This window comes from Ochlerotatus camptorhynchus, unplaced genomic scaffold (assembly GCF_037179485.1).
Source record: "Ochlerotatus camptorhynchus isolate MF236.1 unplaced genomic scaffold, CSIRO-AGI_Acam_v1.1 ptg000070l, whole genome shotgun sequence".
Taxonomy (NCBI): domain Eukaryota; kingdom Metazoa; phylum Arthropoda; class Insecta; order Diptera; family Culicidae; genus Ochlerotatus; species Ochlerotatus camptorhynchus.
The window spans coordinates 4,751,425-4,774,125 of NW_027040560.1; the positions used below are offsets into that span (position 1 = coordinate 4,751,425).

Below are 22,701 nucleotides of genomic sequence, written 5' to 3' on the forward strand. Positions count from 1 at the left end.
ATACGTGCTACTATTTGCCCTTACCGTTTCTACTGCTTATATTGTTGCTGCTCTGCCACAATAGATGCCGGTCGTACACACCGTCCGTGCGGTGGCTCACTGCTTCCTGCTGGTAATTGTTTCCAGTTGTACGTACACACCGTCCGTGTGTTTTGCCGTATGCCGAATTTCGATATCGTCGAAGCGGGTTTTAAAGGTGGACAGTCCGACCGTAGGCTTCGCCAGGATCGGCTGCTTCCTCCAGAAATGCGCGAGTCACCTGAGGCACAAAAACTTTTTCCGGAAAATAACGTTTCGCGGTGCAAAAAACACTTTCAAAGCTATGCCTTGTGACGAGACAACAGACCCTGATGTTGCTCATTCGCTAGCAGAACGAGGAATGGCAAAACAAACATAGTGTAGTACTAGAATTTCGACAAGAATGGGGTGCGTTAATCGATTTACTTGGGACCAATAGGCTAGTCAAGTAGTGAGCCAATTTAAAATCGTTTGTTTCGTATTGATTGTTGATATTACCGAGTATTGTCGAGATTTTGCAGCACTGGTGGTACCTCCTATCCAACACAATTTCTCGACTGTCCTCCATCCAACTGAGCTGATTTTATTGTATGTGATTGGGTCAACCATAAACTTGTCAGCTTCAGAAAATCAACCCAATTGGCTAGAAAACAGCAGAGAAATTGCGGTGGATGGACGGCACCTCACACCGGGCTTTTCGGGGGATTCTTATAATGGTTCATTATTGTGCGCGATCATCCTACATCTCTATAAATTCAATCAGGCAGATCGACTTTTCGTTCGGCTTCGGCTTGTTTCATTCTTCTGCGGATGTTCTTCGGCATGACGATGACGCGCTTGATAAAGATGGCCCACAGTTGATTTTCTGACGATAAGCAATTGTACCCGAACAGTGGCGGTGTGGCTTCTTCACTACTTCTCTGGCTAGATCAGGCAGCCTTGGTAGGAAGCTGCTTACGGGGAGTTTGTCAAGCGCTTCACATGTCGTGTGTTGGGCGATCGATATGAACACGTTCGAAGTTCCAAAGGAAATTCGGCTTCGGCTTGTTTATTTTGGGACCAACTATGTGATGGCTGTGTTCGGAAAGACACCTTGTGGTCTAAGCATATTTATGGGAAATTTTGATGCTACCCATTTTAGGCTCATTTCTTAGCCGTTTAACTATTTTCATTATTTGTACTATATGCCACAAAATTGCTGAATGAAGCCTCCGTCGAATGGCATATTGCATGACATATTTCACATTAATGCTTTGGAGAAATATGCATTCACAATCTTTCATAATTTCGTTACATGTTCCATTTTCGGTGTCCACAAAGTGTACCCCCATATAGAAATCACAGACGTAGTCCTACGTCAAAAAAGTTTCCCTTTAGGATGGTATGTAAGCATTTGATTTTTTTTGCAGGTATCTTTAGAGATTTTTTTTTTCTGTCCGGGACCTAACACCACTACGACCAGTAATTTGATCTATTGTAGAATATCCCGTGTCCTTAGTTTAGTGCATGTCGTATTACTCCATCACTATTGAGAAATGATGAAGTATTCGATTTTTTACAGTTGTCATTCTAGTATTTATCGCAAGGATCCGACTCTAATTGAAAGGTCCCGCTATTTGAAACACCCTCCAAAGGCGTGCCCCTTTGTCAGTCAAAATTGGATTCCTTAGGAACAAAATTAAGGAATGACACCGATAATGACCATGCTCTTAACCACTTCAAACTAGAGAACAACGAATAGAAGATTAGGAACCACATAGATGAAGACTAACTAACTCATTTTTTCCTTGTTTCAAGATCATCCTCGGTGGACAAAACCAAGTCTTGCCACTATCAACAAGGCATAAAAAGCAACAAGGACTAAGATGTGTTCCTTTGATTACAGAAAGTCGGGACTAGGAATCGGTGGTAGATCTTACATCCCGTAACGTACAATGAAAAGGTGATCTACCCACGTTACGGGGCAATTTTTAGAGATATATTGATTTAAGTCATCTAAGAATTTAAAAAAATATATTATTTCGTTAAACTGTTCGAGCGCTTAGTTAACGAGGGGTCCATCGGTTCAGCATACTGTAGGATGATTCATCTATTGCCATAGCTAGAGCTATCGAATAAGTACGAAAGAAATGGTTTTTAGGAACCTCGAACAAAAAGTGGATGGTTTCAGCGAGATTTGCTCACCGCTCTTCTACTCTTGTGTCACACATATTTCCACATATGTAATTCATTTACTGTAACAATTTGTACGACCCCCTTCCCTCAGTCAGTAGCGGATGTCGGATAATTGAACAGCTCCATATCTTAATCAACAGGCGAGATAAGATCATTGTACTCCATGCACCTGTCATTTTAAACTCATTGTCCACCCGACAGTGCCATTCTTCTTTAGATTTAGGAACTTTCCTTTGGCTACTCGCTAGTCCCCTCGTCGGGAAATTTCCTACATTTTCCACCCTCACATTAGCATATTATGCTTTTCATGTATCCAGTACCATTCCCAGTGTCCAAGGGGGGATTCACCGCGTGCGCGTGTTATCGGTGATAAATTTTGCTTTTGCTTTTCCGCACACCCACACTAGAACATATCTCGAGTAACATTTGAAAACGGCACGAAAGCTTTTGTAAACAAAAGTTTTAAGGCCATGCACTGAAGTACGCCCACACAAACCAGCAACATCATCGGGTAGAGGAAATTCTTTCCCTCTCCGATAGTGGTATTGGTTTGCGTGGGCATCCGCCGGCTTTTATTTACGAAAGCTTTTGTGCCGTTTTCAAATGTCACGCCTGATATTCGCTACACGCCTGTTGTTTTCCCTACAGGAGTATGTTGTCCTCGTTCCCACCTACTGATAGAAGCTGTCCTGTTTCTACCCATTGCTAGCCCTGTTCGTTGCACACATGCTCCCACACAACGAGGGTGGACTGCGTGATACGACACTGGTCAACGGGAGTTTCGGTTCCTAGTTTGGTTGGGTATTTTGAAAATGCATATTAGGAAGCCCACAGCTACTGGTTGTTACAACAAGACCCATGCGGCTCCATAAGTGTAACAAATTTGTTTCCGCTAAAGAAGCAACTTCAATCAATCTCCTGAAATAGTTGGTTACAAAAATTTGACGCCCAACGTAAACATTATGTATGTGAGAGCCAGCACGGGGTGTCCACACGGCAACCAATCCCAAAACACACCCACACACGCACGGGAAGCCACGAGCAACGACGAATGGGGACGGTCGGTCGCGGTCAGAGCCAAAAAGGCATCAGCAAAAATCATCCACCATTTGGGGAGGAAAAACTTCAATGTTCAATAATTTTCTTCTCTCACTTCTCTGAAACGCATCAAAAACCATCGAAATATACTTAAAAGATCCGGAACAAAACAAGCAGCAAGACGAAAATTCCATCAAAACCGAAGTTTAAGCCGAAAATTGTTGAATATATTGTGTATTGCTCTGTGTGTCCTCTCTTCGAAGTAACAACAAGTTTTTTAGTTTTCAAAAACCGTTTGTGTGTCGTGTAAATAAGAAACGAAAATCGCCACTTTTGTTCTTTCAAAACGCCAGAAGAAAAAAAAAAGGATATGTAAAACGGATAAAAAGCTGCAAACTTGGTTGATGTTTGAGCTGTTTTGAGTTCAATTGTTGAAAAAAAAAAAAAAAAACATACAAAAAAAATAAATTTGCAAGCCTTCCGGAACGGAATAATCGAAGAAAAACCACCGCCTGAAAGAAAGAAAAAAGTCTGGATTTTCCAGCGCACAAACGCAAAGCAAAAACAAGCAACAAGAATGCCTGATTGTTGAGCGATGATAACCCAACAGCGAACATAAAACACAGAGATTACCCAGCCAGAAAAGCGACCACGAAAAAAAAAGAAAAACTTCAAGCAAACTATTTTTCCTCATCAAGCGAAAAAAAAAAAATGCATGAGGGTGTGAAGAGAAATTGATTTGTGATCTGATAAAATTTTCAAGCCGAGAAGGACCAGCTCCGTTCGGGGACTGGACTCTATTCCAGGGGCTAATCCCCCCACCCCCAAGTGGAGCAGAAATTACCGTGAAACCACCATACATTCGTCCTTAAACAAACATCGAATTTTTAAACAGAAAACACAAACGAAAAATCAAGGGAATCACCACACCAGAAGAAGGTGGGATCAAAATTGCCGAAGTCTTTTTTGTTTCGTTACAAAGTGATGTTGAGCATATGATATATTCTACATTGTTACACAGACAGTTGATAAGTGAATAAGGATAAGCGAGTAAGGGAAATATTTAGATTAAGGTGTTATAAGAGCCAGAAGTTTGCGGAATCCGTGAAGAATCGGAAAAAAATGGATCGCTGAAAGCATGCAGAGAAAATAGGATACAAGACAAGTGCCCGGAGACCACCACCTCGGAAAGTGAAAGCAAGCAATCGGGCAGTAGGCAGTGCCGTCGTTTCGATTTCGCGAGTGCGCTCTCTCCTGATCCACAAAGGGCGCTCTCCCGAAAACTAAAATAAAAACGCGACTCCGTAGCAGTAGGCCACTGCTGCTGTTTCTGTGGATTCTGTTCGCCTTCGGGTTTCGGTTCGGTTCTCGTGTGCCTAGGGTTACCCGCAAATCAGGACGATTGTTATCATTGGACCACCCTTAACTGTTGTTGCTCGGCGTGTAAAACCGCTTCATTCTTCGCCACCCCACCACTAACACCACTACACAAGCACAACTTTTCACACCCCGCACCCCACCAATTTAACCAACTGCGGCAAAAATGGGTGATGACAGGAATAACAAGAAGATTCTGCAAAATATAAAAATGCCAGAGCAGAGCAACGACTACCGAGTGGTGAGTAATTTTCGCGATTTTTGCCGTGAAAAGTGTCATTTCCGGACCGGAATTCGATCTAATCCGCATCCTGAAACTTGTAGGTGGTGTTCGGCGCTGGAGGTGTCGGGAAAAGTTCGCTGGTTCTCCGGTTTATCAAGGGGACATTCCGGGAAAGCTATATCCCGACCATCGAGGACACCTACAGACAGGTATAGTAGGGTGGAAATCGCAGGATCCTTTTTCCTTCGTTGCACTTCGTCGTCCTGTGTGGTGCAGTTTGGCGCAAACCCGTCATTCGTCACTGTCACGGTTCGGTTCGGGAAGAAGAGTGGGTGTACGATATGAGCTATAAATGGTTTGCTATGATTGCTGTCCATCCCACATGTGTCACACATGTCCCGGTGCAGTTGGGCAAAAGCAAGCCTTGCCGATGTGAGTGCGTATGTCTCTGCACTAGCGCGATGATGATTCTGACTGTCCGATGACGGTGGTGAATGATGATGATGACGGTGGAAGAGGAAAATTCGCTAATGTGTACTGGGCGTTCGCAAGGCAACGGGGCCGCGCTTGTGTTGGTATTGGTGTTAACCGTTTGGCTCCCCTCGTTGGCCGTCGCAGTGTAGTCGCCGCGAGATAGACGGCAAGGGTGACTTCATTTCATTGATAAAACAACGCGATTCAGCCAACCGACTGCACGTGCAGTGGGCCGGGGTGTGGAAAAACATGTGGCTATAAATGCGATTCCGATGGAGACGCGTGGTCGGCTATGAAGTAATCACTCGTGTGTGATCATGATTGTGATGAAAGAATGAGAAGTGTCGGAATTTTTTTACTGGATTTATTGATTTCGTGACATTGATTTAATAATTCCATTTGCACTCTAGTCCGAAACGACATTTAAGCTGGAAAAGAATATTTACTTCGTTTCACTTTTGGCGGTTAATGTCTTCTTACAAGTTGTTTGAAATTGAATGATCCTTGTTCTGAGCATTCTTCGGTGCACGGGAAAATAATATTCACATTATTAAAAAAAAAAACAGGGTGGCCAGTGACATTTCATTTTGAAATTCCAGGTTTTCCCGGTTCAATTCTTAAAAATTTCCCGGTTGTTGTTATTCAACAAAAAACAACGCATTTTTTACAACGTGTCCAACTGTAAATTTTCAGTGATTATTTGTGGGTAAAATAAAAGCCAAATTACAGAAAGTGTTTTCTAGAGCTATAGGAAAAATTCAACTATATGAGTCACTCAATGTATTCAAAACAATTTATTGATCTTTCAAGATAATTTGATAAATCGAATTCTACCACTTTTTATGCTCGATACATCTTATGATTTCAAAGCCCTAGAATTTATTGAGTGACAGAGATTGAGGTCACTGGGCCAAATGCTATCTGGATGAATAGGTTATAAGACAGAATTGTGAAGAATAAGAGATTTAATTTAAAAAATTCTGAAAAATGATTTATTTATTAGAGCAAATTGATAGTGATATCGGATAGAGAAAATGTGAATTCACTCCATTGTCTATACTAACATAAACATTAACCTTTCAGTACTCGCGCTGATGTACAAAGTTAACCACGAAAAAAATGTGAAACCTACTGAGCTCGCTCAACGTAAAACTATACATGAAATTTAATACCCACCAATACTTAAAAAAAAATTACTGAAAGATTATTTACTAAAAAGACACATTCCCAAGATTCTGGGGCTTTGAAATTTGTGTAGAGTCTGAAGATAGAACTTTTCTTCAAAATTTGGGATTAAACACAATCTTCGTGATGCAAGATTTTGAGAAAAAATAGTTAAAATGTGAGAGTTTAAAAATTTTCCAAGATCACAGATTTGAAAAAAAAATCATATTTATTAAATAGTCATGCAGTCATAATTGTCAAGGCTCTGAGACTTGGAAGCATTTTAAGGGTTATAACAAATTACAGTCAAGATTCCTATAGTACGGTTAATAGGGACCGTACTATAGGAACCGGCATTAACGAATACACGTAGCATATGGGATTGGAGCTAATTGGGACCAAACACTGATTGTACGGCAATTTGAAGAGATAACTTCCTGATGTCTTTTGAGAAGTTATTAAGCAGAAAGTTGGTCCCCTTTTGGGACGATTCAGTTTCCGGTAAGGCACAAGTCTGATCCTGTGGAAGATCCGGAATATCCGTAAAGTGGCCAATTCATGAAACTGATCCTAGAGCTCCGCGGATTTTTCGAAACCACTCATAAACGTCTTATCAGAATAAATTCGGAGTTGTGACCGGAATATGGGCCCTAGGGACCACGGGATAGTTCACCGGAAGATCCGAAACATCCGTAAAAGTGGTCAATTCATCAAACTGGTCCTAGAGCTCTGCCGATTTTTTTGAAACCACTCATAAACGTCTTATCAGTTTATCTATGAGCAGTTCTAAAAAACCACAGAGTGCTAAGATCAGTTTTCTTGAACTATCCACTTTAACGGTCCATCCAATAACGGCGCCGGTGGTGTAGTGGTAAGCGTGATTACCTCTCACCCCAGCAGGCCTGGGTTCAATCCCAGTCGGCGCCGCCGGGATGTTCTGAGGCATAACATCTCTGATCACGCCTTCCTTCGGAAGGGAAGTAAAGCCGTTGGTCCCCGGTTCATGAGTTGATGGGTCGATAGGTAGGGTCCAGGTGTGAGAGCTGCCTTCCTGGCGCGTCGGTAGCATTGGTGCTCAGCACGGAAAACAAGATCGACGGAAAACAAATCAAAGGAAAAAAAAAAACGGTCCATCCAATGGACTCTGTGGTCCATTTTCCAGTCACAACTTCGAGTTCATTCTGATGAGTTGTCTATTATTTTCCACAGGAGCGTTCATGGTCTCCAGGGTCTATTTTCCGTCCATAACTTCGAATTCATTATTATAAGTCGTCTATGAGAGTTTAGGAAAAAAAAAACGGAGTTCTTGAATCAGTTCCATGAATTGAGCCTTTTACGGATGTTTCGGATCTTTCTGAGGACCATCCACTGCACAATGGCCCCAAAGCCGTATTTAGGAAGACAAAAATGTTTGCGCCCAAACCGTCAGTTTTAGGTATATAGTGTCTTCGGGAAAGTTGCTTGGTATTTTTTAACCAATTTGAAATTAGGATGGTCCTTAAAATTGTTGAATGTGAATGGCCGATCTTTTTATGTTAGTGAAAATAGGGTGGTTGAGGGAGATTTAAAAATACATTTTTTTATTATTTGAGATACACTAATGCAATGTTCTGAACGTTGTAGAACAATCAATTCGAAGCAATTTTGCTCAAGACACCAAATTTCTATCTCTAATGGTTCATGAGTTATGATTTTTAAACAAGCAGGTTAGGATGGCCCCTAAAAAACAGATTTCTTCGAATATCTTTTCGTAAGTTCATTTCTCGTAAAAATCTTGTTTTGGTTACATTTAGAACTTATGATGACGCATATTTTTGCTGAAGCAACCAGGCTGCTATCTTTTTTTTATTATTTGAAAATTAATGGAGATTTTCTTCAAAAAAATATTTCTATTAAAAAGACAATGTCTCTAAATGGAGCAAACCGATTTTCAACCTTTTGATTTCATTATTGGTGGAAAAACTGTCAGAGCGTTTTTTGTTTAACACATTTAATTGAATTTAAAAAAAAAATCTTTTTTTATCAAAAACTAGCCATAACTTTTAAATACAGGAGATATCAAATTAGTGACTTCTGCAAAAATATGCGCCATAAAAAGTTCTAAAAGTGTAAGTATTTAGAACAATGTTTTTACGAGAGGTTAGGGCTGTCCCTAGAAAATCTGATTCTTTAAATATTATTTATACGTTGATGACCAATAAAAAATATTTAAGGAAAGATTTTCTAGGGACCACTCTAACCTACTCGTTTAAAATAACCATAAGTCATGAACCATAAGAGATAAAAATTTGATGCCATCAGCAAAGTTGGTTCAAATTGATTGTTCTACAACTTTTTAAAACACTGCATTAGTCGATCTCAAGTAATAAAAAAGGTTGAATTTTAAATTCACCAGTTTTAAGGACCAGCCTAAATTCAAATCAGTTAAAAAATACGAAGAAACTTTCCCCAAGACACCACCAAGTGATGGTTTTTGGTGCTAATATTTTTGTCTTCATAAATACGGCTTTGAGACCATTGTGCATTGGTCCCCAGGGTCAATTTTCTGGTTATAAATCCAAATTAATTCTGATAAGACGCCAATGAGTGGTTTTGAAAAAAGCGGACCTCTAAGCTGAATTTGAACTGAATTTTTATGGCTGTTCAGGATCTTCCTGGTGAACCATCTCGTGGTCCGTCTAAGCGTTCATATTCCGGTCACAACTTCAAATTCATTCTGATAAAACGTTTATGAGTGGTTTCGCAAAATTTATGGAGCTCTAGGATCAGTCTCATGAATTGCCAACTTTTGCGGATGTTCCGGATCTTTCGGTGGACCATCCCGTGGTCCCCAGGGCCCATATTCCGGGCACAACTCCGAATTCATTCTGATAAGACGTTTATGAGTGGTTTCAATAAATCCGCGGAGCTCTAGGATTAGTTTCATGAATTGACCATTTTTCAGGATGTTTCGGATCTTCCGGTGAACCATCTCGTGGTCCCAAGAGTCCATGTTCCGAACACAACTCTGAATTTATTGTGATAAGACGTCTATGTGTGGTTTGAAAAAATCCGCGGAGCTACAGGATCAGTTTCATGAATGGACCACTTTTACGGATATTCCGATTATTATAGTGGATCATGCATCAGTCTAATATTCCATGGTGTCTACTAACTTTGCTGGTTTTCATGGCAACTTTTATTTATATAATTTGAATGATTATTTTCTGATTTTTAAATGCTTTATTTTTTAACAAAAATGCTGCTATTTTCAAGGGTAGCATTTTACAACAAAAAACCTATTCATGTATTATGATTTTCCAAGTGTGTGGCACCATTTTATGTTAATAACAAACTGGTAATAATGAGAGAAAGAAGGATTAGTATTTTCCATTTAATTCCACTACTTTATTTGCTTATCCTTGACAGATACGCGTATTTCGTCTACAATGTGCAGACTTCTTCAGTGTCTTGTACTAATACTCGACTGGTAATATTTCAATATGAAGAACTATCTAGTTCCAGGAGTCAAAAATAAGTTTTACTAAGGTCAATTTTTCGCTTTACTGCTAAGCCTGAAATAACAAAAAAATACTAAAATCTTTATGTTTTAATTTTTTTTTAAACATTTCAACGTTTAGCATTTATAATATTTCTATTAGTTTTGAATCGTGAAAGCTTCTCTTGGTCCGGATTGAAGATTTAATATTTGTCTTAGTCTCAGATTTAAGGTTTTTTAAACCTTATATCTTGATTTTTCTTGTGATCTCGAACAAAATTGTATGTTTGTATCACCTTGATACTCTTGGATCTCTACTCAGAATTTCTTTAGAATTTTCTCAAGGATTTCCTTGGAATCATCTCAAAATTTCTTCAGAGTGCGTCTCAGAACTCTCTCTGGTATTCCATTACAATTTTCTCCATATCTCTTTGCAAATTCTCTACAGAAGATTCTTCGATTCACTCTGCAATTTGCATTAGCATTAGCATAGAACAAGTTGCAAATTTTCGTAGGTGGTACGAATTCAAAACTATTAAGAGCAAGGCGGATATCTATTACTGGACAGATAGTAAGTAGGAAATAATTACTCTCTCCCAGATAAAGACATATCCCGCTCCAACAGTTAAGGATTGGCCTGGCCACGTCCTTACAACTGGTAGGGATAGGAAAGGTTTGTTAGTCCTACATTTACTTAAGAGAGATGCTGAGAACTCTACAACCCCTCATAAATGTCTCGGGAATTTAGGAATTATGTTAGTAGGGAAGGTAATCCATAGGATACAAATGCAGATTTTTTTTTTATATTAAAATCATCTCAAGGATCGCACCAAGTTATTTCTGATATATTACTTTTACTTAATATCATACACAGAACATCATCTACCTCACATCAAGAATATTATCCGACTTTTCTGTTCCCACAGGAGAAAATACTTAACTTCCGATAGAATTAAAAGCAACGGAAAACTGAGTCACAGATCCAATGAGCGGAATACCGTTTATCGCACCTTACAGCGCGTTAATAAACTGAAATTAAAAATTATCACTCGCGATGCCACAAATTTCTGGTCCGGGAGAAAAAAAATCAAACAACCCTGATAGCGACATCTCTTTTGATGCTTGCAAACATGATGAATCATGTTTTCTTTCCCGATTCTAAAACTTCCCGGAAACCGTCCGGGAGGCAGAGTGCCAGCGCTAAGCAGGAAAATTCAGTCGAAAACTATGAAAGCGAACGCACGCACAAAACAGAGAGCAAACTTAAAAACACAACCGTATCCAAAGGGGTTCGAAACTGCACTCCCTCTTCGATTCACTCTGCAATTATCTTAAAATTATGAATTAATTCTCCTGAAATAAACTCTCCTCTGTATTTACTGATTATTCTCCAAAAATTCACATGAATTTTATCGGAATTCTCTTTCCATTTTTTTAGTTGTCCAGTAAATTCCTTCCTCAGAATTCTCTAGGAACCTTGAAAATAATTGGAAATTTACATTGAATTCTTTTGGAATTAGCCTCAGAATTTTCATTGAATTCGTTTCAGAATTTCCTTTAGATTCTCCTTATTCTTTTGACATAATGCCCCTAATTTGGGCCCATACATAAATTCAGCACTCGACTTAATTTTCAATAGCGACCAAACATATCCATTAGTACCGCGTTCATCTTCATAAAATTGATAAATCCGGAGTGATTTGAAATTTGGGCGTAATTGTATTTGTAAATAAACACGTCAATCACCAATTTATCGCGAATAAAAGCTCAATTTTGGAAATTAATAACACTATGAGGTAGTGGTATGATTCCTCTATCATTTGGTATAGTTTGTTTATAAGATTGAGTTTTTATTCACGAGAAATCGGTGATTGACCTGTTTGTTTACAAATACAATAACGCCCAAATCTCAAATCACTCCGGAAATAGCAGATTTTTAGCGATGGGCCCAATCTTAGATCCATAGGCCAACATTAGAGCCATTTCCCCTAATGTATTTATTATGTACAATATAATATAAAAATATTATACAGGTTGAACACGAAAAAATCCGACACATTAAAAACGCTGCCATTAAGGCATTTTTTAGTTTTTTTTTCAAAATTTCACTGAGTCAAGCTAAGAGTGTATAGAATCACAAGAGGCATTGCTTGTCAGGATAAGTTCATTTGTTTGCATCATGACTTCACCGGAGCAAGCATGTCACGATTCGATTCTGCTCGCTCGAAACGAAAATCCCGGTCTGACCGAGGGGGACGACTCTATCTACGATGCAGAAAAGATTGTGTTTTTCTGTGGCTAACTGCGCGCACGCTGAGTAGATAGAAAGAAGATTGATGACTATTCTGAAGATTTCCTGCAAAAAGATGATGCGCGATGCAAGTAGATGCGACAAATGAAAGAAGATTTTTCGAAGATTGATTCGCTAGTGTGAGATTTGTCGAGCATCTAAACTTGAGATTTAGATGTGTCGCCCCCCTTGGGTCTGACCGCTCGAGAGATTGCAAAACTTTTGAATTTGTCGAATTCCACAGTGTGTATGACGTTCTGAAACGGACTTGGAAAGTTGCCGCTACTCAAATTCCATCCAACAGTGGTACAGAGGAAATGGCGTCAAAGGCCAATTGAGAAATACTGCTCAATTGTGAAGCACATACCGAAAAAAAGGGAGGAGCAGCAATTGATCTGAAGGATTTTAAGCGGAAATGGAATTTGGCAGCCAAACAGTGAGAGCAATGGTCTACAATAAGCATAATACCTCCTAATGTATAACTGAACTATACAACATAAAACGCATTTTTAAATCTCAACAAGATTTTCGTGTCCAGATTTTTTCATGTTCCACCTTTAATATAAAAATAATAAAAAATAAAATAAAATAATTTAATTAATTACGTTTCACCCGAGGGGGGCGACACATCTAAATCTCAATTATAGATGCTCAAAAAATCTCACACTAGCGAATCAATCTTCGAAAAATCATCTTTAATTTCTCGCATCTACTTGCATCGTGCTTCATCTTTTTGCAGGAAATCTTCAAAATAGACATAAATCTTCCTTCTATCTACTCAGCGTGCGTGCAGCTAGCCACAGCAAAACACAATCTTTTCTGCATCGTAGATAGAGTCGTCCCCCTCGGTTTCACCTGGAATCTGAAGTTCAACAAAACTAACCTGATAGCGGCGCCGGTGGTTTAGTGGTAAGCGTGATTAACTCTCACCCCAGCAGGCCTGGGTGCAATCCCAATCGGCGCCGCCAGGATGTTCAGAGGGCCTTCACGCCCTTTTCGGAAGGGAAGTAAAGCCGTTGGTCCCCGTGAACATGAGTTGATGTGATGGGTCGATAGGTAGGGTTCAGGTGTCCTGCCTGGCGTCGGTAGCATTAGTGCTCAGCACGGAAAACAAGATCGACGGAAAACATTTAAAAGAAAAACAAAAAAACTGGCCTGAAAGGACTCCTCGGATTTCACTTCAAGTTTTCCTAACAAGCCTCTTGGAATACTCCTCCGAATTCCCTTGAAATTATCCCTAGAGTTCCTTGGAAATTCACATCAAATTCATTCAGCATAGCCGATAAGCTGTGAGAGTTTTTCAATGCCCTTATTTTTTCTTAATATGGGTTATTGGAAAATATTCAATGTCCGACTTCTTGAATATTTAATTTCGTTCGAGATTCTTGAAAGTTCGTCCAAGTCTGACAATTTTCATAATTTATGTTATTACTGATGATAAATCCACTTCAAAATTATTATGTTCCATGAGTGAAAGCGAATTACGAGAAAAATAAATTTGGTTATATTATAAAATGTTTTGATATTCTTGAGAAGGTTCATTGACAATTTTCAATATATTAAATTCCAATTTTGAAATTGATTCATGAAGAATTTCAAAATTTTAAAATTATCTGAGAATTTCAGGTTTTATCAGGTATTGAACACCCTGTATTTACATTCATTATTCTCAAAAACAAAACAAAACCACCCCAAGCGAATCCATTTCTGCTGACAAAGTAAATACAATGACGTTTCAATGTGTTTGAACGGGATTAAAACTCGTATAACGAAATTGAAATCAAGAAGCAGTGCTAGAATTTGAACAGTATTTCACCAATTCGTAATCTTTAAATTTAACGGTACGTTTGGAAAGGTTAATAAATCTAGAAGTAATCTTTGATAGAAAAATTTAATTTTTTGCTCAAATCTGTTAGAAAAACTACAAGGGACAGCCCTATGGGGTTGTACGCAATGGTGACGTAGGACTACGTGGCCTTATACAATAAATCTTATTTGTTAACTGCAGCAGGAGCTTGTGTTTTGTATAGGCATAGGAATTTGAGCGGGGTTCTCTCTGTTTATACTCTTTAGTATGACGCGCTTGACATAGATGGCCCACGGCGACTCACGAAGAACCACTGAATCTAATCAGTAGCGGTGCGGCTTCTTCCTCCTTCTTCGGTGAATCGAGGGATCTTGAGGACAGCCTTGATAGCTAGCTGCTTGCGGGGAGCATTTGGTTGTGTACTGGAGAAAAATGTACAAAGCTACGCGCCGAAAGCACTGCTGATACTGCTGCTGCAACTGATGCAACCGGACACCACCACTCACCACACGCGGTGATTGAATAAACACCGTTCGGCGAGACCGGATGGAGTTCGATTTTGAAATCTGTGTTAGAGAAAGCACTTTTCGCAGGCAATCGGTGATAATTTTAATTATCATATCAACAGTTGCACATTCGTGTAGTTTTCAGTAGTTACCTTTTGAAAATCGATAAAGTCTTAATTTTAGCAGATTCGTAAAAAAAATCCTATCGATTGGCGAATTAAGAACTAAAATCCATCATCTCTGGATCAAAATCAGACTACTTTCAGGCCACGACCGACTTTGTTTTTTGAAATTGCACCTCCAATGTATCCTCTAAGAACGTGGTATGTTAGATTTAAACATTTATAGATAGAGCTGAAAGTAGGCGTAGAAGTCATTGTTTACAAAAGATGTTACGCCCTAATTCTAGCTCTATCTTGATATGGGAACTGACATCCGATTGATGATCTTGACAAATTTCCAGGTCCAAGTGAGGCTGGTGAGATGTATGTTGTTTGGAAAGTGAGTGAGGCGCTTGGCATAGATGACCCACAGCGACTCACGAAGAGTTACTGATTCCGATCAATAGTGATGCGACTTCTTCCTCATTCTATAGATGCTCATGCTCGCTGCTTGCAGGCAGCCTTTCGTTGTGTACTGGAGAACAATGCTCAACGCCACGCACCGAAAGTACTGCAGCTGCTGTTGCTGATGCCGACGACCGGACACCACCACACACGGTGATTAGAACTGAATCCGATCAGCGGTTGAGGCCATCCTTGATAGCCAGCTGCTTGTGATGAGCCTTTCGTTGTGTACTGGAGAACACCACCACTCACCACGTGGTGATTGAATAAACACCGTTTGGTGAGACCGAATGGAATTCAACTTTACAATCTGTGTTAGGGAAATCGCTTTTCGCATACAATCGGTGTTAATTTTAATTATCATAGCAACAGTTGCACATTCGTGCAACTTTCAATAGTGAAATTTTGAAAATGATAAAGTCTGGAATTCAACAGATGCGTAGAAATATTTATGATCGATTGGTGATAAAATTATTGAAATTGGTCCAGGGGCAGCTGAGTTATTAACGTTCAAAATCTTTCATAGTTTTGTTACATGTTCCTTTTTTGGTTTTCACAAAATGTACCCCCATATATAAATCACAGACGTAGTCCTACGTAAAAAAGAGAGGTAAAGTGCGGGTTGTGCTTAGAATGACGGAAATTATATCTGAACCCTATGATCCCTCTCCTCCGATAGGTTTTTTTTAAATCTAAATTCCGTCCTACTAAGCACGCACAACTCTCACTTTACCTTTATTTTTTCGAGTGGGTATGCAATAGAATTATTCTACTGCAGATGGCTTCTACATTTATCTGAGCGACTTAAAGAATCTGAAATGCAATGGATCGTCCAACTCCCGTTCGCGCTCTCGCTCAGTGGCTCAGTGAACTGTCAACCAAGGTTCCAAATACGCATTTTACATAAAAATATGCTTTGTGGAGGAGTTATGAATTCATTGGATGTTATGGTACTATTTGTTATTAGTAGGATACAAGAAGAGGTTGCAACGTATGTGTTTGACATTTGCATGAACTTGAATCTCATGCATCATAAAGGGATTCCGCTAAGAGGTTCGATAAATTTAAAGGAATAAACAAGAAGTTAAAAAATTTGACCAAACGTTGTTGTTCTATGATTTCTGTTAATTTTTTAGTGTTTAGCTTGAAATTTGAACAAAAGATAGCATGCTTAATGTCATCTTTGATTTTTCAAAAGCCTTTTAATGACAATTTTATAAAAATATTGAAGATGCTCATTTTTTGTTATTGAAGTTAGAAACACTTTTTTTTTATTTTTAACTCGAATTAACTTGAATTTTTTACCGTGTATATTTGTCCTGAAAAGGAATTATTTTTTCTAACAACATTGTCTCAGACGTCATTTGATTAAAAGTGACGTTTTCAAGTTATGATTTGTTGAAAAATATCGAATACCCCATTTTGAGAGATTCAAAATGGCCGAATTTTGCTCAAGTGTGACCATAACAAACAATTATGCAAAATTTCATGCAAAGCGGAAAAGGTCAAGTTTGAAATGCATTTTTTTTTACTATTTGACTTGGAAATGCTTTTCATTTGTTTTCCTGAGAATCGTAATCAGCAATTTGATAATTTTTCACTCAGTCACTCAACGATTATAAAATCGCGGATTTTGACTCTCAGAAAGCAAAATTGACAGGTTTTATATGTCAAACACATACTTTGCAACCTCTTCTGGTAGCTTACAAGTGTGACAGGTGATCTTATCATCTTATGATTTAATAATTCCCAAGAACATTTATATGCTATAAATATGAGCATTTTCAACCTTGCTGGAAACAATGTCAATCGACAGTAGATATTGCGACAACAGTGCATTTTACTTCCGACACTGATATTCCTAGGAAGCATGATATCGGGCGAGAACAGTTGAAATCTTACTTTTATTTCAATAAATGAACTATTTTGTATGACCATTGCATTGAAGGTGAGGCTCGGTAGCTCAGTGGTGAGCGTTTCTGCTTACTGAGCAGAAGGTCGAGAGTGTTCAATGCCAGGCCCGTCCCCTTCCTTGCAATTTTTCACTTTGCCTTATTCTATCCTCACTAGATTTTAATGAAAACGAATTCTTCTTTAACCGATCGATTTAAAAATATCCCACCTCATACTAACAACTATCCTTCCCGTGAAAGCCGTGGAGATACAGAGGCGTATTCGGTCTCTAATAACAACTGGACGTCGAACTAATCATCCTTCCCTCTCCAAAAGACCGTGAGTACGTGGCCGGCGCTGTGATTGGTCTATAAATAGATTGAATTAGTGTACTTGTACATTGAAGATGGAAAGCTTATTCCATGCATTAGTTCTGATCTATGACGGAGGAGCAACTACGAAATGCACACTCTTTTTTTTAATTAAATAAATAAATAAATTTTGTATGACCATAGCATTGTTTCGATAGTACTGATGAGTTTTCTAAAGATCAGTTCCCGATTACCCGGCGTTCGTGGATAATATTCGGTACAGAACTTTGAATTTCAGTTGGTTCCGTTACGATATCAATGTCATATGTGAACTGACATTGAGGCGAGTGACATTGATATTGACATCATGTTAACGGATACTGACACTGACTGATACTGACAGGGATAGTGAAAATCAGCATTTTGTTGGTACTAATATTGATACTTTTCAACACTGATTTCAACACATTTTCGGTCATTTGTGACTTTTCCGGGATGAGCTTAGAACTCGTGACCTTTAGCGTAAAATGCACATTCTTTTGAATAATGTCAATGTATGCACAGAACCTAAAATAGAGCTAGATTTTGCAGCGATGTCTATTTTATAATAGAAGACAATAAAGTTGTGTTGTTAAAATCAAAAATCGGCACGACGTTCATAAAATTCTCCATAAACGTCCCGGGAAATTTATATCAAATACACTGAAATTTCCCGGGCTTACCCAGCCCATTGCAAATATTTTCATTAGAATCGCCTCACTGCGAGTACATCGTATAGTCCAACACTGCAACCACAGCACGACGTGCCAATGGAGCAAAATTAATGAACTCTTACTCTTCATTTGGATCGCCATCCGTTCGTTCTGCACCTCCCCCGCACTAATGTTCTATGATTCTCTTCCCTCCAATTCCCAGGTGATTAGCTGCAACAAAAACATATGCACACTACAAATCACCGACACCACCGGGTCGCATCAATTCCCGGCCATGCAACGACTATCCATCACCAAAGGTCATGCCTTCATTCTCGTATACTCAGTGTGCTCCAAGCAGAGTCTGGAGGAGCTCAAACCCATCTGGAGCCTGGTTAGGGAGCTAAAGGTAAGTGTTGTTTCTCGACCAGAGGCAATGGAAAACTTAATTAATTTTCCAATCTCAATTCAGGGGGAAGAGATTTCCCAGATTCCAGTGATGCTGGTCGGAAATAAGTGCGATGAACCGGAGGAGTTGCGGGAGGTTACCAACATCGAAGGCCAAACGGAAGCTGCCACCTGGGGAATCTCGTTCATGGAGACCTCCGCCAAGGAGAACCACAACGTTACCGAGCTGTTTCAGGTAAACGATTTTACCTTTTCACAATGAACGCTAAACTTACTAAAATCGACTAATTTCAGGAACTGCTAAACATGGAAAAGAATCGAAACGTTTCCCTGCAGTTGGACGGCAAAAACAAAAAGAAAAACAAGAAGAAAATGATGAAAGAGCAAGCGAAGGAGGAGAAACTGCTGAAGGAAAAGAAGGAGAAGGCGAAACAGCAAGCCAAGGAGAAAGAGAAAACGCAAAAGGAGAAGGAAAAGAAGAAGGAAGAGCCCAAAGAAAAAGCGAACGGAACCAAGAAGGACGGTGCTGCTGCTGCTGCTGCTGCGGCAGGTGGAGCCGAGGGCGAGGGGGGTAGCAGTAGTCTCAAGGAAAAGTGCAAAGTGATGTAATGTACCATGTTGAGATATGCACAGTCTCGGTAAATCAAAGAGACAACAAACGAAAAACAAAACAAAATCAACAAGCAAACAACAAAGAACAACAAAATCGAATAAAATCGAATCGTAAAAGCAAGCAAGAATAAGTAAACAAGTGAAAGGGAAAAGAGACACACACATTATCAGGTTTTAAATCGATTTTAGACGCTAAAACACTTAATTGATTAAACAAAAAAGATCAAGACAAAAAATGATATTATACAACCATAATTATATTTATATATATTAAAAAAAAAAACAATATTATGTACATATGATAGTGCTAATTTAAAATTATAATGCAACGTAGAAACAAAGCAGACGCTTAAACTTCATGATATGCCATAAAAATCACTAGCAAATATAGCAAATTATTATATATTTTGCTTCGATAATTCAATAAATTTGAATAAATCGTTAAATTAAAAACTACGCACATGCTGTTTCATTTTACTGACCATATTGTAACGAACAAAACAGTTTCAAGCGGAATGTTTGTATCCTGGACTTCTCTGATGTACCTGGCCTCCAGTTCGGTCCAGAATATTTTAGGGTTGGAAGTTTTGTGAACTTGCCACACAATGTACGAAATCAACAACGCAAGAATGGTCATGGCCTCCCTTAGCTCAGTCGGTAAAGGCGCAGCTAAAAAGCAACACCATGCTGGAGCTGGCTGGAATCGATTCCCGATCCGGAATAAGAATTTTTCGGGTTGGAAAATTGTTCGACTTCCCTGGGCAATAGAGTATGATTGTTCTTGCCACACAATTATACTAATGCAAAAATGGTACAGGCATCGAAAGCTCTCAATTAATAACTTTCACAGTGCATCAGAACACTAAGTTGAGAGCACGCAATAAGCTAAAATGCGATAAGCATTAAGGTTGAAATACGAAGAAGAAGAAAAAGAATGGTTGTTCGGATACCAAACCAAAATTTTTGTAGCAGCCTCTTTTTTTGTGGCAGCTCAAACTGTAATATTAAGATTTTATTAGAAAATTAAATCCGATAAATTTGATTCCGAACTTACAAGAAGTGGTCTAATTCTACTTTTGTGCGCTACACAACCGTTTCCTCATTCTAGCTCTTCCTTCTATTTACCACGAATTCTCCCGTTAAAATCGTCGCTAGCTTTCCTATACGCCTGTTCCACTAATTAATTATTTTGTGTTAATGTTTTACTTTTCCAGGTACCTGCTAGAACTACTTACAATTATAATTTCCTTCTATGTTCGGGACGCCGAAGGGGAACCAGATGCACAGTATAGACGAACTTTATGATCCGAAATATTCCTTGAATTCCTCTATAATTTCACTTTATCTGCTAACAATGTCCATTATAAATTGTGTTTGGTTTGTTTTGGTTTTGTTTTTCTCTTCCCTTTCTTCACTTCTGACAACGGTACGAAACGGCAATAACATTAGGTACGCCAACCGCAGCTACGCACACCGTTGTGTTGGATTTGCTGCCCTGCGGTGTTGACATACCCCAGCCCGTAACATCCGGTAGTTCCTCCGGAAATCCCGGATTTACTTTCAGACCTCCATCACCGCTAAGTTCGCTACAGCACGCCGGTAGACTCCTCTAGCCGTCCGCACTATCGCTTGCCTCACTCTTCCGTCTGGTCCTCGGAGTATCTCTTCCACGATCCCTCGGATCCAGCTTTTCCGGGTTTTTCCATCCACTATGAAGACCAGGTCGTTCACCTGTAGCGGCTTCTGCTCCTCGAACCACTTCGTCCGTCTGTTGATTGTCGGCAAGTATTCCTTGCACCATCTTTCCCACATTCGGTTCGCCAGGTATTGAGAACGCTTGTAAGTATCTCGTAGAGCCTCCGCAATGTCCACTGGCTGGACCACCAAATCCGCACTTGTCACCGACCCACGAAGGAAATGGTTCGGGGTAATCGCTTCTTCCTCAGCTGATTCCTGCGGTATGTACGTTAGCGGCCGGGCGTTAATCATGTCCTCTGCTTCAGCTAGTGTTGTGTGCAGAACCTCGTCGGACAATGTTCGCCCATCGTCCAGCGCCTTCATCGCCTCCTTTACCGACCTCACCATCCGCTCCCAGATGCCGTCCATGTGCGGTGCAGCCGGTGGATTGAAGTGCCACGCGGTATTATCGTTCGTTATGCTGGTCGCACAGTCGCTGTTGATCTTTTTCAACTCGTTATCGGCACCTACAAAACACGTCGCGTTGTCCGAAAAAATTTCCTGTGGTACGCCTCGCTTACAGCTGAACCTTCGAAGGGCCATCAAGCAGGATTGCGTTGAGAGACTACGCACCACTTCTAGGTGTACCGCTCGTACAGCCAAACAAGTGAACACCGCGACCCATCGTTTCTCCTTTCTTCGTCCCAAAGTCACTTCTATCGGACCTAGATAGTCGATACCCACCGAGTTGAACGGTCGCAGATAGGGTGTGACTCGCTGTATCGGAAGCGGTGCCATCATAGGAACATGCGGCTGACAGCGATGGACTTTACACCACACGCAATTGCTCATCACTTGACGGATTGCAGCTCGGGTGTTCGGAATCCAGAACCTTTGGCGAAGCTCGTTCATCACTGTCTCTCGATTGGCGTGTCCATACTTCTCGTGGTAGAACTGGATCAGCTTCTCCGTCGTCGCGTGCTTTCTTGGCAGAATTATTGGACACCTTTTGTCGAAAGGCATGTCGACGGACATATCCATTCTACCACCCAACCGCAGCACACCTTCTTTGTCCAGAATCGGAGTCAATTTGTACAGGCAACTGCTCTTCTTCACCGTTTCCATTACTACATCTGGTTGTTGTTCCAGATTCTTGGTGAGGATGCTCATCTCATCTGGGAATCCTTCGAACTGTGCTTGCTTCCACAGGATGATCTGCGCAGTTCGAAACTCATCTCTCTCGAGCGGACGTTGCATCGATTGCATCGGTACCAGGATTTGATGTTGCTGGTTATCTGTTGCCTTCAAGGTGACTATCGGCAGCCCTGCTACCTTGCGTTTGCAATTGTCGATGAACCTGACCGCACACGCCATCACCCTTTGCAGCGTTGTCCATCTCGAGCATCGGTCTACTTCAACCACGCCATGGAATGTCACGTGGCCCCTGGCTTCCTCGTACGTCTCTTCGATCGTCACCTCCATAGTCGGCCACTGGTCTTTGGGCTGGTGCAGGAACGGTGCACCCGTGAACCATACCCCATCGCTTTCCAGATCGTTACCTCGATGCCATTTCGTCAGGACGTCCGCCATATTCTGCTTCGTTGGAACCCATCGCCAATCCGTCGCTCGTGTCAACTCCAGTATTTCTCCGATCCTGAACGCAACAAACTGTTTGTATTTATGTTGGTCAGACTGGATCCAACTCCAAACCGTTCGTGAATCTGTCCACAGTATGCATCGATCGATTTTCAGTGAATGCGTAGCGATCATCGTTTGACTCATCCGCGCTCCAAGCACAGCCGCCATCAACTCCAGTCGTGGGATTGACTGGCGCTTCAACGGTGCCACTTTCGATCGAGACATAGCTAGAATACACCGCACAGCTCCGTCGATGACTACTCGCAGATACGCAACACAGCCGTATGCGTGTTCGCTGGCATCCGTGAAGATGTGAATTTCAATTGACTCAACCGCAGACGACAAGGAATCTCC

The 22,701-nt window shown here is 40.3% G+C and overlaps 2 protein-coding genes across 2 annotated transcripts; one reads left to right on the forward strand and one right to left on the reverse strand.

Moving 5' to 3' along the window:
* The first annotated feature begins 3,258 nt into the window (after positions 1-3,258).
* Positions 3,259-19,488, forward strand: LOC135697487 (GTP-binding protein Di-Ras2). Its single transcript, XM_065217235.1, has 5 exons — positions 3,259-4,849; positions 4,933-5,040; positions 18,236-18,421; positions 18,485-18,655; positions 18,715-19,488. The coding sequence occupies exons 1-5, from the start codon at positions 4,775-4,777 to the stop codon at positions 19,027-19,029; spliced, it is 855 nt and encodes a 284-aa protein (XP_065073307.1). The 5' UTR covers positions 3,259-4,774; the 3' UTR covers positions 19,030-19,488.
* A 1,052-nt stretch (positions 19,489-20,540) lies between these two features.
* On the reverse strand, positions 20,541-22,413 carry LOC135697298 (uncharacterized). The gene is made up of 2 exons (XM_065216922.1): positions 21,550-22,413; positions 20,541-21,054 (listed from the first exon to the last, which is right to left on the reverse strand). The coding sequence occupies exons 1-2, from the start codon at positions 22,297-22,299 to the stop codon at positions 20,593-20,595; spliced, it is 1,212 nt and encodes a 403-aa protein (XP_065072994.1). The 5' UTR covers positions 22,300-22,413; the 3' UTR covers positions 20,541-20,592.
* Between the last annotated feature and the right edge of the window lie 288 nt (positions 22,414-22,701).

Coding starts and splice junctions, on each gene's coding strand:
- LOC135697298 (XM_065216922.1), bottom strand. CDS start 22,299: ATGGCGGACGTCCTGACGAAATGGCATCGAGGTAACGATCTGGAAAGC. Junction 21,055..21,549: donor GTCAAGTGATGAGCAATTGC/GTGTGGTGTAAA, acceptor TTGTCCGACGAG/GTTCTGCACACAACACTAGC.
- LOC135697487 (XM_065217235.1), top strand. CDS start 4,775: ATGGGTGATGACAGGAATAACAAGAAGATTCTGCAAAATATAAAAATG. Junction 5,041..18,235: donor TCGAGGACACCTACAGACAG/GTATAGTAGGGT, acceptor TCCAATTCCCAG/GTGATTAGCTGCAACAAAAA. Junction 18,422..18,484: donor GCCTGGTTAGGGAGCTAAAG/GTAAGTGTTGTT, acceptor ATCTCAATTCAG/GGGGAAGAGATTTCCCAGAT.